General features: G+C 38.7%; 2 protein-coding genes across 2 annotated transcripts in view; one reads left to right on the top strand and one right to left on the bottom strand.

Moving 5' to 3' along the window:
- Positions 1-17887, top strand: part of LOC106822844 (olfactory receptor 6C2-like) — a 153361-nt gene that overhangs the window by 55542 nt on the left and 79932 nt on the right. The window lies entirely within an intron of this gene.
- On the bottom strand, positions 7299-8237 carry LOC106841234 (olfactory receptor 6C4-like). The gene has a single exon (XM_014857095.2). It carries the CDS (start codon positions 8232-8234, stop codon positions 7299-7301), a length of 936 nt encoding a protein of 311 aa, XP_014712581.1. The 5' UTR covers positions 8235-8237.

The raw sequence follows: 17887 nt of genomic DNA, 5'->3' as shown, positions 1-17887 counted from the left end.
TTTCATTCTTTTGCATGTGGCTGTTCGGTTTTCCCAACACCATTTATTGAAGAGACTTTACTTTCTCCATTGTATGTTCTTGGTTTCTTTGTTGAAGATTAGCTGTCCACAGCTGTGTGGTTTCACTTCTGGGCTCTGAATTCTGTTCCGTTCATCTGTGTGTCTGTTTCTGTACCAGTACCATGCTGTTTTGATTGCTATAGCTTTGCAGTATATTTTGAAGTCAGGGATTATAATGCCTCCAGCTTTGTTCTTTTTTCTCAGGATTGCTTTAGCTATTCAAGATCTTTTGTTGTTCCACATAAATTTTAGGATTCTTTGTTCTATTTCTGTGAAGAATGTCATTGGGATTCTGGTTGGGATTGCATTGAGTCTGTAGATTGCTTTAGGTAATATGGACATTTTAACTATGTTTATTCTTCCAATCCATGTGCATGGAATATCTTTCCAATTCTTTATGTCATCTTTGCTTTCTTTCAATAATGTCTTATAGATTTCAGGGTATAGGTCTTTCACCTCCTTGGTTAAATTTATTCCTAGATATTTTATTTTTTTGTTGCAACTGTAAATTGGATTGTATTCTTGACTTCCCTTTCTGTTAGTTTGTTTTTAGAGTACAGAAATGAAACTGATTTTTGTAAGTTAACTTTGTACCTTGCTACTTTGCTATATTGTTTACTATTTATAATAGTTTTCTGATGGATTCTTTAGGTTTTCTGTATGTAGAATCATGTCATCTGCAAACAGCAAGAGTTTCACTTCCTCCTTACCAGTTTGGTTACCTGTTATTTCTTTTACTTGCCTAATTGCACTGACCAAAACCTCCAGTACTATGTAGAATAAGAGTAGCAAGAGTGGGCACCCTTGTCTTCTTCCTGTTCTCAGAGGGATGTTTTTCCCCATTGAGTATGATGTTGGCTGTGGGTTTGTCACATATGGCCTTCATTATAATGAGGCACTTTCCTTGTATGCCAATTTTATTGACAATTTTTATCATAAGTCGCTGTTGGATATTGTCAAATCCTGTCTCTGCATCTATTGAGATAATCATGTGACTTTTATTCCTCATTTTGTTAACGTGGTGTATCACATTGGTTGCTTTGTGGATATTGAACCATTCCTGTGTCCACTGTATAAATCCCAGTGGATCAGGGTGTATGATCCTTTTAAGGTATTGCTATATTTGGTTTGCCAATATTTTGTTGAAGATTTTTGCATCTATGTTCATCAGTGATATTGGCCTGTAATTTTCCTTCTTTGTGTTGTCCTTGACTGGCTTTGGGATCAGGGTCATGTTGGCTTCATAGAATGAGTTAGGGAGTGGTCCATCTTCTTCAGTTTTTTGGAATAGTTTGAGAAGGATAGATATTTAATCTTCTTTGAATGTTTGGTAGAATTCTCCAGAGAAGCCATCTGGTCCTGGAATTTTGTTTTTTGGGAGGTTTTTGATTACTGTTTAAATCTCTTTACTTGTGATTGGTCTACTAAGATTCTCTATTTCTTCTTGATTCAGTTTTGGGAGGTTCATGAGTCTAAGAATTTATCCATTTCTTCTAGGTATCCAATTTATTGGCATATAGTTTTTCACAGTATTTTCTTATAATCTTTTGTATTTCTGTGGTATCTGTTGTAATTTCTTCTCTTTTATTTCTAATTTTATTTATTTGAGCCTTCTCTCTTATTTTCTTTGTAAGTCTGGCTGAGGATTTGTGAATTTTGTTTATCTTCTCAAGGAACCAACTCTTAGTTTCACTATCCTTTCTACTGTTTTTTCTTTTTTGTTTCTATTTCATTTATTTCTGTCCTAATTTTTATTATTTCCTTCCTTCTGTTGACTTTTGGCTTTGTTTGTTCTTCTTTTTCTAGTTCTGTTAGGTGTAGTCTAAAATTACTTATTTAGGATTTTTCTTATTTGTTGATGTGGGTCTGTATTGCTATGAATTTCCCTCTTACAACTGCTTTTGCTACACCCCATGAGTTGGTGCAATATATCTTCATTTACATTTGTCCCCAGATATTTTTTGATTTCTCCTTTGTTTTCTTCAATGATCCATTGATTGTCCAGTGGCATGTTGTTTAGTCTCCACATATTTGTGACTTTCCCAGTTTTTTTCTTGCAGTTGATTTCCAGTTTCATAGCACTGTGCCACAAAATATGCTTGATATGATTTCAATTTTCTTAAATTTATTGAGGATTGCTTTGTTTCCCAACATATGGTCTATCTTTGAGAATGTTCCATGTGTACTTGAGAAGAATGCGTATTCAGTTGTTTTTAGATGGAATGTTCTATATGTATTTATTAAGTCTATCTGGTCTAACATTTCATTTAAGGCCACTGTTTCCTTGTTGACTTTCTGTCTGGATGATCTATCCATTGATGTAAGTGGAGTGTTGAGGTCCCCTACAGTTATTGTGTTGCTGTTAGTTTCTCCCTTTAGGACTGTTAACTGTTGCTTTATATACCTTTGTGCTCCTGTGTTAGCTGCAGTATATTCATAAGTGTTATGTCCTCTTGGTGGAAAGTCCTTCTTATCATTATATACTGCCCCTCTTTGTCTCTCATTGTCTGTTTTTTTTTTTTTTTTTGGTGAGGAAGATTTCACTGAGCTAACATCTGTTGCCAGTCTTCCTCTTTTTGCTTGAGGAAGATTGTCACTGAGGTAACATCTGTGCCAACCTTCCTCTATCTTATGAGGGATTCTGTCATAGCATGGCTTGACAAGCGATGCTGGGTCTGTGCCCAGAATCTGAACCCACAAACCCTGGGCCACCAAAGTGGAGCACGCAAACTTAACCACTATGCCACTGGGCTGGCCCCTCTCATTGCATATTTTATCTCAAAGTCTACTTTGTCTCATACAAGTATGCAACACCTGCTTTCTTTTGTTTGCCATTTGCTTGGAGTATCCTCTTCCATCCCTTAACTCTGAGCCCGTGTTTGTTTTAGAGCTGAGATGGGTTTCCTAGAGGCAGCATATTGTTGGGCCTTGTTTTTTAACCCATCATGCCACTCTGTGTCTTTTGATTTGAGAATTCAATCCATTTACACGTAGAGTGATTATCGACATATGAGGGCTTAATACTGCCATTTTATCTCTTGTTTTCTGGTTGTTCTATATTTCCCTTATTGCCCCATGTATTTATGACAGCCATTTCAATTTGGTGATTTTCTATGATGGTTTTCTCAGTTTTCTCTCTGTCTTTTTTTTAAAGATTTTATTTTTCCTTTTTCTCCCAAAAGCCCCCTGGTACATAGTTGCATATTTTTTGTTGTGCGTCCTTCTAGTTGTGGCATGTGGGATGCCGCCTCAGCATGGCTTGATGAGAGGTGTCATGTCTGCACCCAGGATCCAAACTGGTGAACCCCTGGGCTGCTGCAGCAGAGCATGCGAACTTAACCACTCAGCCACAGGGCCGGCCCCAAGACAATGTCTTATATATTCACTTTCATCTTTACCATTTCTAGTGGTCTTCTGTTCTATGTGTAGATCCAAATTTCTGTCTGGAATCATGTTTCTTCTACCTGAAGGATTTCCTTTAACATTTCTTGTAGTCTAGATATGTTGGCTATGTACTCCCTCAACTTTTGTTTATTTTAAAAATTCTTTACTTTGCCTTAATTTTTACAACATATTTTCATTAGGAATAGAATTCTGGGTCAGTACTTTCTCCTCTCAGTATTTTAAAGCTGCCAGCCCATTGTCTTCTTGCTGGCATAATTTCTTTTGAGAAAACTGCTGAAATTCTCATCTTTGTTCCTTTTTCTCTGAACGACTTCAACATATTCTCTTCATTTTGATTTTCAGCAGTTTGACTATGATGTATCTGTGTGTGTTATTTCTCCTAATATTCTGCTGTAGGTTCCCTGGGTCTCTTGGATCTTTTCTTTGTGGTCTTTCATTATAATTGGAAAATTATCTGACATTATCACTTCAAATATTTCTTTCTCTCCATTCTGCTCTCTTCTTCTGGGACTCATATTGCAGACATTTTTGAGTATATGATATTGTCCCATTGCTCTGAAATGCTCAGCTTTTTTCCCTATGCTTTTTTCTCTTTGCACTTAATTTGGATGATTTCTGTTGTTGTTTCATCATTTTCACTGATTCTTTCCTAAACTGTGTTCAGTAGGCTTATGAGCCCATTACAGAAATTCTTTGTTACTATCATTCTATTATATTTTTAAAATATGTCCTAGCATTCCATTAGTTTTTAAAAAACATTTTCTCCCTTTCAATTAAAGTTCCCTAACTTTTCATGCATGTTATCCTTTTTGTTCACTAGATACTTAAACATAGTAATCATGATTATTTTATAGTCTCTATCTGATAATTCCAACATCTGCCTCATCTCTGAGTCTGATTCAAAACTATGTGTTCATAATGGGTTGTTTCTTCTTGCTTTTTTGTGTGTCTTGTAACTTTTGATAGCATATTGGACATCATGAGACAAATAGAGACTGAGGTAAATAGTATTTACACACAGAAATGGGCCTATTTTTTTTCTGTAAGGCTAATAGTTGGTAGGTGGAGTCCACCTAGTCAAGGGTTGAGCTGATTTAGTTTTTGTTGTTTCTGTCAATAATTTCAGTTCACCTCAGTCTTCAAAATCCTTTAGCAGTGGGTTGGGATTATCTGGTGTGTAGTGTACTGGCATTGATCTGGAAAAATGACACAGTGGAGGGGAATGCAGTGACAGATGTGGTGCAGGCATTTGAAACATATGGGGGAATAAATGCCTACAAATATAGTAGATTTGACAGGTTACTGCTAGGTAGTATTGATGCCCTGAAAAGGGATAATGAGAGTCAAAGAGCTATTAACAAGCAGTTAATGGCTGAAGTTGAGAGCCAGAGGGCCTACCTGTGATAGGTTACAAAGAAGCTGTTACCTCCTGTGGTGGAAGGACAGATATAGTTGAGTGGTGTGTTGATTTACTTGTTAGAGTTATAGAGCTCCAGAGACATTTGAATGCTTAGCCAAGGCAGGTTTGTTATGAAGCTCAGGACCCTTATGGGGGAAATATGGACACTGGAAATGTGAAAAAAGGACATCTGGATGGATGTGTCTGAGGGTTTTGACTTTGCAGCTCGCTATAAATACTTTGAATCTGCAGAGGTGGCCCACTATTTCCTACTAAGAGCTAGCTGGAAGATGCTTTAGAAGTGTCTCCCCCACAAGGCACCAGATGCTTCCCTCAGGAGCTGTCTCCAACTTCTCTGCTAGATGCCAGGCTAATAACTAGGGTTAAAGCCAGTATAATCCAGTTGGGGACATGCTAGGCTTGATAAGGGAGGAAAGAACTTGTATACTAAAAGAATTGAAAGAGTTGGCTAGCTTGTGCTGGTAGAAGTCAGAAAAATGTTCCTAGAATTAAATTTTGATTGGGGTCCCAGGATGTACGACTGGCTGAGCAAGAATTTGTTGATTTGGGAACATGTTATCAGGACGTGGGATTTTACACCCTAGCAAGTACCCCACTTCATTGCTGGGGTGGCTCTTAAGGCCTGAAAAAGTGATGTTCAACACTCAGTGATGCGGAGATACCTAAGTTGTCATGGAAGATGGTAGAGGAAGGAATAAAGAGGCTGAGGTGGGCATGAGGAATGGAGATATGATGTAAGAGCATACAACACACTAGAAGATTTGTTTCACCAGAGGGATTACAGGACACATCATTCACCAAGGCCATGAGGAATGTGCTGCTGAGAGGGACGCCAATATCACTAAAAAGTTTAGTGGTGGCTCTCATTCACCAGGGATGATAATAGGACAGATGGCCAGGGAGCAAGGCTTGTTAGTATTCATGGAGATGATGGGGCCTGAAGTAGTAGGGGCCAGGTGGCTCCACTTGACTGCCAGAAGCAATTACCACACTGATTAGCAAGATCAGATGGGGCAACCAAGGCATTCCATCTGAGGAAGTTGTGGAGAGAGTTAATATACCATGGCATCCTAAGGCCTCCCTAAGTAGCATCTGTAACACTCCCAACCTCCTCAGGTTCATCTATAAATGTGTCCTTTAAAGTAAGGCACACTTTGCCACATACTAGCTTCTATAGGTTTTGATCATTGCCAACATGGCCTAAGATATCTCTTCACCTGAATTTTCCTTTAAATGGGCTCCAAATGATTCCTTGGTAACAGTTTTCATTCTGATTTCAGCCCTCAAATGAGAGTCAGAAATGTCCTTATGAACAATCAGGAGATCCCATGCTGTACTTTACAATAGGAAATATTATCTGTAGGAGATGCCAGAAAGAGGAGGCAGTCTGTAGGAGTTGTCAGAGGGAGAAGCTTGAGAAAGAAAATTGTTTAAAACCTATGAAAGTTTGTCTGAAGTAGAATTTTTGTGTGTGTGACATCAGGAATAATCTCTTCTGGGAAGTATCTAGGAATTTCTGACAAATATGTTTACAACTTTTATTTATTTATTTTTGAGGAAGATTAGCCCTGAGCCAACTACTGCCAATCCTCCTCTTTTTGCTGAGGAAGACTGGCTTTGAGCTAACATCCATGCCCATCTTCCTCTACTTTTATGTATGGGACGCCTACCACAGCATGGCTTTTGCCAAGTAGGGCCATGTCCGTACCCGGGATCCGAACTGGTGAACCATGGGCTGCTGAGAAGCGGAATGTGCGAGCTTAACTGCTGCACCACCGGGCTGGCCCCTGTGTTTGAAACCTTTGATAGTGATTGATAAGACTAAGAGCTCCTCATGAGAAGGTAGACAATCATTCAGCTGCTCACCAGATTTATGATAAGAAAAATAATTTTTAGGGGCTGGCCCCGTGGCAGAGTGGTTAAGTTCGCGCGCTCCGCTGCAGGCGGCCCAGTGTTTCGTTAGTTCGAATCCTGGGTGCGGACATGGCACTGCTCGTCAGACCACGCTGAGGCAGCGTCCCACATGCCACAACTAGAAGAACCCACAACAAAGAATACACAACTACGTACCGGGGGGCTTTGGGGAGAAAAAGGAAAAAATAAAATCTTTAAAAAAAAAAAGAAAAAAAAAAGAAAAATAATTTTTAGCCAGATAGTTCTTTTTGTACATACTCTAATGATATTATTTTCCTACTTTCCCCTTTTATAAGATATCTACCAGAAAAAAGATCTTTGAACTGACCTTCTTTGAACACCTTTCCCTTGCTGGTGAATTTGAAACAAAATTTTGACATGTGTTCACAGTCAATTTATCTGAGAAATTACTTTAACAAAAGGAGATAGCAGAAGCTTAAGTTTTCAGTTGAAATAACTTCATGAATATCATTCAAAATTTCCATTGATTTTGAGGCCACTAAGATGAATAAAGATGGCCTATTTTTATGGCCACATCCTTGAAGGCTTGTTTCACTTGTTTATTCCTTAAAGTGTAAATGAACGGGTTCAATAAAGGGACAAGTGAGTTATTGAGCACAGCTACTCCCTTATTGAAGGCAACTCCTTCTTTGGCTGAGGGTTTTATGTACATGAAGATGCAGCTGCCATAAGAGAGGGAGATGACAATCATGTGAGAGGAACACGTGGAGAAGGCCTTTTTCCTTTGCTGAGCAGAGGGGATCTTCAGAATGGCCCAGATGATGTTTGTGTAGGAGAGAATCACCAGCACCAGAGTGACTACCAGAGTCACAACTGCTAAGATAAAGTCAACCAGCTCCAGGACTCTTGTGTCGGAGCAAGATATTTCGATGAGGGGTCCATAGTCACAATAATAATGATTCAGGACATTGGAGGCACAGAAATCCAGCTGACTGGTCAGGATGATTGGGGATACGATGATGAGGAAGCCACCTAGCCAGGAGCCGAGAACCAGCTGGGTGCAGACTCTGTTGCTCATGATGGTTGCATAATGTAGGGGTTTACAGATGGCCACGTAGCGGTCATAGGACATGGCAGCCAGGAGGTAAAACTCTGTGGCCCCAAGGAATATGGCAAAGAAATATTGAGTGAAGCAGCCAGCAAAGCTGATGCTCTTGTTGCCAGTTGGGATGCTGATCAGTAGCCTAGGAGTCAAAGTGGAGGTAAAGGAAATTTCTAAGAAGGAGAAATTCCGGAGGAAGAAATACATGGGAGTCTGGAGGTGGGAGTCCAGCAGTGTGAGGGTGATGATTGTCAGGTTACCTAAGAAGCTGAATATATAAGCGAGGAAGAGAACTATGAAGATGATAATTTGAAGTTCTGGGTTGTCTGTTAGTCCCAGTAGAATGAATTCTGTCAATGTTTGGTTTTTCATTGCTAATATTTGCTGTCTGTGAAGCTGAGAGGGAGAGAAGTGAGTGATGAGAAAAGGGCAGCAAAGCTCTGGGATATTGAAGAGAAGATGTGGATTTCCTTTGAAATTTGTTCATGGAAAATTCCCCTGGCATCTGATCGAAACAGAATGTCTGGTGGTCTCAATCTGGCAAGTCACAAAATCTATTTACCAAAGTTCCCATGTAGGAGGCTTTATTTATGGGGCCTTTTGTCAGAACAACATAATAACCACTTGGCTCTTCTTAATGCACCTTCTGCATTTTAATTTTTACCCCTGTATGCTTACATTGTTTTGTTTTCTTCTCATATCTATGAAATCTCTCTCCTGTGATCCTGGCAGGAAAGGTTCATCTTTCTCCAGCCTTAATGCCTTGGTTATTTTCTTCATTGCTGCCCTCTCCAACATATTGGACACCTGCCCTATCATTTTGCTCTGGCTGATAACAATTTCCACCCCTCCAACACAGGAGTGAATAGCTCTTTTTATACATATGCGTTCTAGCTTTTGTGTCTGGCAGCAGGGCTGGAGAAAACTTTAAAATATTGAATTATTTTCTGTATGAATCTCTTTCTCCTGGTTTAACTGATGAGAGAGAGATAACAGCCAATAATTCTAGGAAATCTTTCTTTAACTGCTTTAATCATTCAGGGACAAATGTTTATCTGGACCTGGATCCCTTTTTAGTCTCCAGAACATAGATGTGACTCTGTCATAGAAAATTAGGGAAGGGTCAGCTTGACCCCTTACAGACTAATAAGGATTCCTCCCAGGAAAAAACCTGCTAGGATCAAGGATACTTTTGGGCATTTACCTTTTGTTCTGATTTTCCAGAATGACTGAAACTAAGGAACCTTAAGATCCCTGCTTATCTGGAGCAAATTCACGGAGGAAGTCCATCCATGAGCTTGGACCATTGTAATCACTGAACTGAAAGGTCCAAGGCAATGTTACCTTGTGCCTGGGAGACCCAGGCTTCACTAGCATTTAGTCTTTGGGGAATCTCTCTATATTACCATTCAAAAATTTACATTTGCATTTTACAGAAATAACAGCATAGGTGTGCATATATAATTGTTCAAAGATGTTCCTTTCATCATTGTTTGTAATAATGAAAAATTATAAACAATAAAAATTCCACCAATAGGTGGATGGCTAAATACATTATGACCATTCCCATTTGGAATAAAATGGGAATTTTATTTGTACTGACTTGGACGTGACTATAATATATTGTTGGTGAAATAGACAAATTGTTGTCCATTACATATAGAGTATATAGTGTAAGAACCTAGAAATTTACATGTATATAGCTAAATGTGTAGAAAAATGTCTGGCAGAATAACAAATGGTCAATGATAGCTATGTCTGGAGTACCACCATACAAAGATGGAAGAATTTCCCTTTTACTTTCTACCCATCTTTGATCATTTAAAAAATTTTAAAATAAACCTGAATGGGATTTTCTTTTTTTGAGGAAGACCGGCCCTGAGCTAACATCCGTGCCTATCTTCCTCTACTTTATATGTGGGACGCCTACCGCAGCATGGCTTGATGAGTGGTGCATAGGTCTTTGCCTGGATCCGAACTGGCGAACCCTGGGCCACCAAAGTGGAGTGCGTGACCTTAAAAACTATGCCACTAGGCTGGCCCCAATACTCACTTTTTGACACTCAGGAAAGATGCCAAGGGATTTTACCTCTGGATGCTATGAGGGTGAGTCAAAATTGAGAAGTCAGATGTGGACGAAAAAGTGGAATAAAATGCAACAAATTTTCTTTCCTAATACGACTCCATGCTCTGATTGCTCACAAAGCATACAGGTTTCTTGGGCACTAGTTTGAAAAGAAATAGCTTCTAGGTCCCCTTGCCTTTAACCAATCACTTGCTACTGCCCTTTCTACAGTTGATCCAGTTTAGAACGGGAACCATAATTTCTGAAGATGCTGCCTTATGTAAACTATTTGGAGGATAGGAATATTTTACTCTTCAAAGTCCCATTTTCTCCATTTTGTCTGAAGATTGGTTATGGACTTCTTTGCAATTTTATACCAGTTTGAGTGATACGCATGTCATCTAGTTTACTCAGCAGAGACATTGAGGGATAAATTGTTGCTCTGGGGACACAGGTCCAGAAAATTTTAATTAGTCTTTAAAAAAACAATATTGGGAATTAACTTTTGACAGATGACTTGGGAAGACGTTCTAAACAGACCCAGGAGGAAGCTGCCACAAGGGCATCAGTTACAGGATAAAACCTGTGGGAACTGAAGCAATAAGGATGATAACAATGGTAAATAATGCAACATCAGTTTCTTGAGCAGATGGCCTGAACTGGGCAAAGTTTTATAAATTTCCATTCGTCTTGTCATTTTATGTTTGCAACATTTGAGGCAGCAGTCATTATTAGGCTCGTAGTTCACTTAGTTCTTAGAACTGTGACCTTCAGCAAGTTGCCTAGCCTTTCTGTGCCTCAGCTGCTTCATCTGTAAAACAGGAGCAATAAGAGTAGTATGTCATGAGAACTAAATGTGTCAATATATGTGGAGAGATTTGAAAAGTGCTTGGAATATGGTAAATGCTAGACAAGTTATTATTATTACTATTACTGTTTTGCCCTATTTTTCAGATGAGGAATGGAGCATATAGAAGTTACATAATTTCCCCAAAGTCACATAGCAGGTGCTCTGAATTGTAGGCATTTGAGGGCAGGTGTATCTAATTCTACAGCATGCTCTAGAATGTCTCTTGAGGAGCATAAGGGATGCAGAAGTGGTGTTCTTCCTATTTGTCAGTGGCATTAGTATATCACCATGGGAGAGGCTCAGGATTTATTTTAGAACAACTCCTTTCTTCCCTGTGTTGGACCATTGTTCTTTGATTCTTGCTTTCTAATGGAAGGCAGGATGCTCTATATCCCTCTATCTTTTCCTCCAAGGGCTTGAACTGCCTTCTCCCCATGGCCATTCACCGTTTCCTTTCTGATTCTGGATCTCTAGTCTCCTTCGATCCACACACTTGCAATCCAAGAAACATTACGTGGAAATGTCAACAATAAACTGATCTCCAATGGCCATGGAGTCTTTTAAAAAGAGGCTCATGGTGTGTTAAGCAGAGCTTTGGCCAAGAGACCAACGATACCGGAGTTTGCTCTTGCATTTGGTGAGAAGAAAGTTTCTAATATCAGGCTTGGTCTAAGATAAATCTGTGAGATTGTGAAGTTTGTCTTTAGTTCTCTGTGGTCAACGATTTTTTACTGTTCAGCCTTAGGCAGAGAGACCTAAAGGATGAATGTGGCAAATACGGGGTTTGAGACTGATAACGTATAATTGGCCAAGAGTCTTATAACCCTCGGACTGCTGGCAGGTAAGACAAAACAAGCCCATGGACATGGCTGAAGGACAAAGGTGTATAAACCAAGACAGGAGATATATTGGAAATGGATGATGCAGAGGAGAAAAGGACAAGAAGATGAAGAAAACTGAGAGAGTGTAAATTTGTGGAAGAACAGAAAAGTGTGTTCCAGTCAGAAGCCTATACAGAGAGATTATTTGGTATTAAATATGTGGGATAATTTCTTCCTAGCCCACTCTCCCCTAAGAGAATCTTTCTTGGGCTCATCCTAGAAAGGGCAGCTCCTGATCACCGATGATTGAAGCCTTGCTAGGATGCGGGTCGAGCTGCCACAATTAGAATCTCTTTCCTGGGTCTTTATACATGGGCTACAGGGTCTGAGTTTGCTAACTGTGGGCAGTCAGGCTAGAAAGAGATTTAGACTTCATGGGGCAGGCATAAAAGGCCATGAGAGAGTGGATGAATAATCAGGGAAGCTGGTCCATAGAGAAATTGGACAGAGCCATAACATGAGAGAGAGTGGGAGAGAGAGAGAGGCGGGGGCAGGGGGAGGGTGGGAAGAGGGAGAAAGAGAGAAAGAGAGAGAGGAAGAAGAGAAAAACACAGAGAGAGGCAGAGAGAGAGGAGAGAGACACATACACACACACACACAGAGAACTTGTTATATTTGACTATACTTCTTGAATTTGGGCTCTTTGAGATGCCACCGCAACAATTTCTTACTCTACTTTGAGAGAGTTTCTTCTCTTTACATCTAAATGAACTTAACTATCAAAAAGTTCAAGAAATTCTGAATGGAAAGAGCATCTGGTGTGTATGTTGGGGATCTGCAAGAAACTATTTGGTTGACTTGAAACCCAAAGGGGAAAACCCTTAGGTTTCTCCAGGCACAGGGACTGTGATAGAGCTCCCTTAGATTGGCACCAAGCAGCAGCAAGTGGATATTGACATTCAAGCATAAACTGGACAGTGTTGGACTTAGGAGTCTATGTTATCTATTCATAATTTGTGTGTTTGCTTGAAATTTTCTCTCAGAAGATTCTCACACTGAAATAAAGCAAATGTTTCTTAGAGAAGGTGTTTTTTTGCCTCATTCATTATGAGCACAAGTGGACTGGAGAGGAATAACCAAGGGTCATGGTCATTTGAATTTTCAGACTTAAAACATATTAACATAATTGCCTTAATGTAACATCTTAACATCATTTTTAAGGCAGTTTTCTTTTAAAGTTATTTCTCTTCTCCTTTTCCTCTCCCACATCCTCCTCCCCTCCCTGATCACTCTTGTTAACAACTTGGTTTGTAATCTTCTGTATTTTTTGTCAATGCTCATATAATCATATAATCATATATACTAATATCTAAATATATCATTGTTTCATAAATATGGGATTTCATTTTACACTTTTTCCACCATCTTGACTTTCTCACTCAACAACATTTCCTGGAGGGATGTTCAAACCAAGTGATAGAGCTCTAATTTTTTTCACGGTTGCATAATATTCCATGCTGAGGTTGTACCATTATTTATTTAAGTACTCCACGATTGATGACGTTCACTTTGTTTCCAGTTTTGTTTTTCTTTTGGTACTTTGAACATTCCTGAAATAAACATTTCTTTACCTAATCTTCCTATACTTGTGCTTTAATTAGTATGGACCAATATCCAGGAATAGGTCGTCTGGTTAAAATAAGTATGTATTTTTTAAAAAAGGTGAATCAAATACACATTTTAGCCGAATGCTGCATGTCCAAAGGTAAAAAGAAATATTTTGTCAAAACTTAGGCCCAAGCTATTGCCATCATAGAATAAACTTCTTTGATATGAGAATAAATCCAAATATTTAAAATATTTAATAAATAATACCATCTTATTATTTCAAAATTTGAGTCACATTTTAAAGTTTGACATTCTAGTGCAGAAACAATAAATTCAGTGCTGACTGCATTGATTGCTGTTACGGTCGCTCTATTGTACATTTGTGACACTAAGTGGATCTTCCCTTCCCATTGAAGTTGATGGAAGGGAGAGATTTTTTCAAGATTTCTTTTGGACAATTCTGCCAGCATTTTTGGTACGCTTGATGGTGATGTTGACATGAAGTAATTAAGGTTTTCTTCCTCACTAATGGAAACTGACAGAGGTAAAGAATTACCTTCTTCTTTTTCATGTCCTGGGCTTGAAGATTTAGTTGATAGGGATTGTGTGATTTCAATGAAGCAGTTCTCCAAGTGGAAGCAGGGGCGCTTATAAGGTGATTGGATAGGCTATTTGTTGGACGAATCTCCCACTGTCAATATCTCTAGGTCTTTCTTCTTGGGCTTGTTAGATTCTTTGAAGAAGCATCTTCTATCCATTTGCTGTGAATATGAAGGTTTGTTTGCTAGTGTTCTCAGAGCCACGTGGTTGATTAAGCTGAAGTGTTTCTGCATTTAATGTTTAATAAATGTAAAGTCACTTAATCTCCTTGTCTCCCATAAATATCCATGCTTTCATTGTTGTTTTGCATCTCAGTCCAGTGATCCTCTGTATTATTTTCTCCAGAGAATAAATCTCCAGACTCTGCCTGGGAAGAGGTGAGATTGGGGCAGCTACTCAATGACGTGGAGTGGAGGAAGTTATCAAAAGATTTAATTTCTTCTCAAAATGTTTTCATCATAGGCCTTCTTATCTTAACCATCCTTTTTATCCTCACAACCAGAGGTAACTTGTGCTGCCCATTACAGTACTTTTGAGGATTATGAGGTATAAAAATTAGATGGTCTCAGTTTACTCTCTTCCCAGCTTGGAATTCTGCTAAATTATTTACCATTAGTCTACCTTCGCTCCAGCTTTAACAGTTTGTTGACGTCTTCTTTCTTCACTTTTGTGAGTTTATGCATTAAAAAATCCCCTGGGCCGGCCCCGTGGCCAGGTGGTTAAGTTGGCATGCTCTGTTGCGGTGGCCCAGGGTTTCGCTGGTTTGGATCCTGGGCGCAGACATGGCACCACTCATCAGGCCACATTGAGACGACGTCCCACATGCCACAGCTAGAAGGACCTGCAACTAAGATATACAACTATGTAGCGGGGGGATTTGGGGAGATAAAGGAGAAAAATTCCCCTTACGATAGTTTTACTGGAGTCTTTGGAAGAAGTGGAATTAAATGCATGTGTTTGATAAAAAAATCATTTTCTCCTAGGAAAAGATTGATTGATTTTTAGGCAAAAGATGGAAGTGTAGGTCTGATAAACCTCTAATCCAAGCTAATCTTGAAGACTAATTGTTGTAGGCCTGTTAGACCAATGACCAAGCTGTGTAAATGTGACTGGTCAAACTTTGTTGTGAGTCCCTCATCAAAACTTTCATAGGACACTCTGTCTTGTCACATTGTGAAATACAGTCATTTGATCATTGAATTTTTGGCTATAAGACTTCTTTCTTGCCTCTGTTTGGTTGGGGTACCCAAGGCTGTTCATAAGCACAGACTTTTAACTGAACATCTTTCCTGTTCATCATCATGGACTCATTTATGTCAAAACCACAACCCTTTCCTGGCAGAATTCTCATGTCATATATGAATCTCTCGCTCTCTCTTCCTCCTCCCTCTTATCATAACTCTAATTCTTGTTCTTACTTTGATAAATGACAAAATTTCATTATCATTGCTGTATGCATATGATCAAACTCTTCAAATTGTATACATTAAACACGTGCAGTTTTTGTTATATTAATTATACCACAATCAAACTGTTAAAAAATTCACTAAGGCTGACTTAGAGTTACATAGGCCATTATGGAGAGATTTTGACATGTCAAATGATACATTTTAGAGGAACTCTCAAAAGTAGAGTACAAATGACCTAATATTTAATGGTCAGCTTTCTTTGAGTGGTATGCTTAGGACACAAAATAAAATGTTGCCTTCAAGACAGCCTCTCTCAAAGATCCTCTAGCAAAGCCAAACAAAAGAATTTACCCTTAAACAGACCAATAACAACTAAGGAGATTGAAGAAGTAATAAAAAACCTCCCAACCAAGAAAAGTCCAGGTCCAGATGGTTTCATGAGGGAATTACACCAAACACTTCAAGAAAAATTAATGCCAAACCTATCCAAATTATTCCAAAAAGTAGGAGAGGAGGGGACACTTCCAAATTCATTGTAAGAGGTCAGCATAAGGGCACTACGGGAAAAGAAAACTACAGGCCAATATCCCTGACGAATATACATAGAAATATTCTCAACAAATACTAGCAAACTGAATCAATACCACAGCCATACACCATGATCAAGTGGAATTTTCCCCTGGGACACAAGGATGGTTCAACATATGCAAATCAACAAATGTGACATATCACATTAGTATAATGAAAGATAAAAACCATAGCTCCTCACAGTAACCATTCACCAAAATAAACTCAAAATGGATTAAAGACCTAAAGGTGAGACCTGAAACCATAAGGCTTCTGGAAGAAAACGTAGGCAGTACACTCTTTGACATCAGTATTAAAAGGATCTTTTCGGACACCATGCCTTCTCAGAGAAGGGAAATAATAGAAAGAATAAACAAATGGGACTTCATCAGATTAAAGAGCTTCTTCAAGGCAAATGAAAACAGGATTGAAACAAAAAAACAACCCACTAACTGGGAAAAAATATTTGCAAGTCATATATCTGACAAAGGCCTAATATCCATAATATATAAAGAACTCTCACAACTCAACAACAAAACATCAAACAACCCAATCAAAAAATGGGCTGGAGACGTGAACAGACATTTCTCCAAAGAAGATATACGGATGGCCAATAGGCACATGAAAAGATGCTCATCATCGCTGATCATCAGGGAAATGCAAATCAAAACTACACTAAGATATCACCTTACACCTGTTAGAATGACAAAAATATCTAAAACTAATAGCAACAAATGTTGGAGAGGTTGCGGAGAAAAAGGAACCCTCATACACTGCTGGTGGGAATGCAAACTGGTGCAGCCACTATGGAAAACAGTATGGAGATTCCTCAAAAAATTAAAAATAGAACTACCATACAATCCAGCCATCCCACTACTAGGTATCTATCCAAAGAGCTTGAAGTCAGCAATCCCAAAAGTCCTATGCACCCCAATGTTTATTGCAGCACTGTTTACAATAGCCAAGACGTGGAAGCAACCTAAGTGTCCAGCAACAGACGAATGGGTAAAGAAGATGTGGTACATATATACAATGGAATACTACTCAGCTGCAAAACAGAACAAAATCATTCCATTTGCAATAACATGGATGGACCTTGAGAGAATTAAGTGAAATAAGCCAGCGAGAGAAAGATAATCTGTGTATGACTCCACTCATATGAGGAATGTAAAATTATGGACGAAGAACAGTTTAGTGAATACCAGGGGAAAGGTGGGGTGGGGGGTGGGCACAAAGGGGGAAGTGGTGCACCTACAACATGACTGACAAACATTAATGTACAATTGAAATTTCACAAGATTGTAAGCTATCAATTCCTCAATAAAAAAAAGCAGAAACAAACAAACAAACAAAAAACCATAGCTCCTCACAATAGATGCAGAAAAAGGATTTCACAAAATTCAACATCTTTTCATGGTAAAAAAATCTAAAAATAATTGGGTATAGAAGGAACACACCTCAACATAATAAAGGCCATGTATGACCAGCCCACAGCTAAATTCATACTCAATGGTGGAAGGTTGAAAGCCTTTCCTCTAAGATCAGGAACGAGACAAGAAAGCCACTCTTATCACCCCTATTGAACATTGTACTGGAAGTCCTAGTCAGAGCAGCTGGGCAAGAAAAAGGCATCAAAATCAGAAAGCAAGAAGTAAAATAGTCTCTTTTTGCAGATGATATGATTAAATATATAGAAAATCCTAAAGGCTCCACCAAAAAAACCTGTTAGATCTAATCAGCAAATTCAATAAAGTTGCAAGATGCAAAATCTACATACAAAAATCAGTTGCGTTGCTATACACTAACAATGAACTATATGAAAAAAATAAACAATCCCTTTCACAATAGCATCAAAAATAAAATACCTGGGAAAAGGTTTAGTCAGGGAGATGAAAGACCTGTACACTGAAAACTGTAAGACATTGATGAAGGAAATTTAATAAGACATAATGGACATTTTAACAATATATGATGAACTCATACAACTCAGTAGCTAAAAAACAAATAATCTGATTAAAAAATGGGCAATGACTCAAATAGACATTTTTCCAAAGAAGATATACAAATAGTCAATGAGTACATGAAAAAGTCCTCAACATCACTAA

Source organism: Equus asinus, chromosome 22, assembly GCF_041296235.1.
Source record: "Equus asinus isolate D_3611 breed Donkey chromosome 22, EquAss-T2T_v2, whole genome shotgun sequence".
Lineage (NCBI taxonomy): Eukaryota > Metazoa > Chordata > Mammalia > Perissodactyla > Equidae > Equus > Equus asinus.
Note: the sequence above shows the minus strand (reverse complement) of the source record. Positions and strands in the feature narration are given on the sequence as shown.

Bases quoted from the DNA above. Each gene is read 5' to 3' on its own strand.
- LOC106841234 (XM_014857095.2), bottom strand. From the start codon at position 8,234: ATGAAAAACCAAACATTGACAGAATTCATTCTACTGGGACTAACAGAC.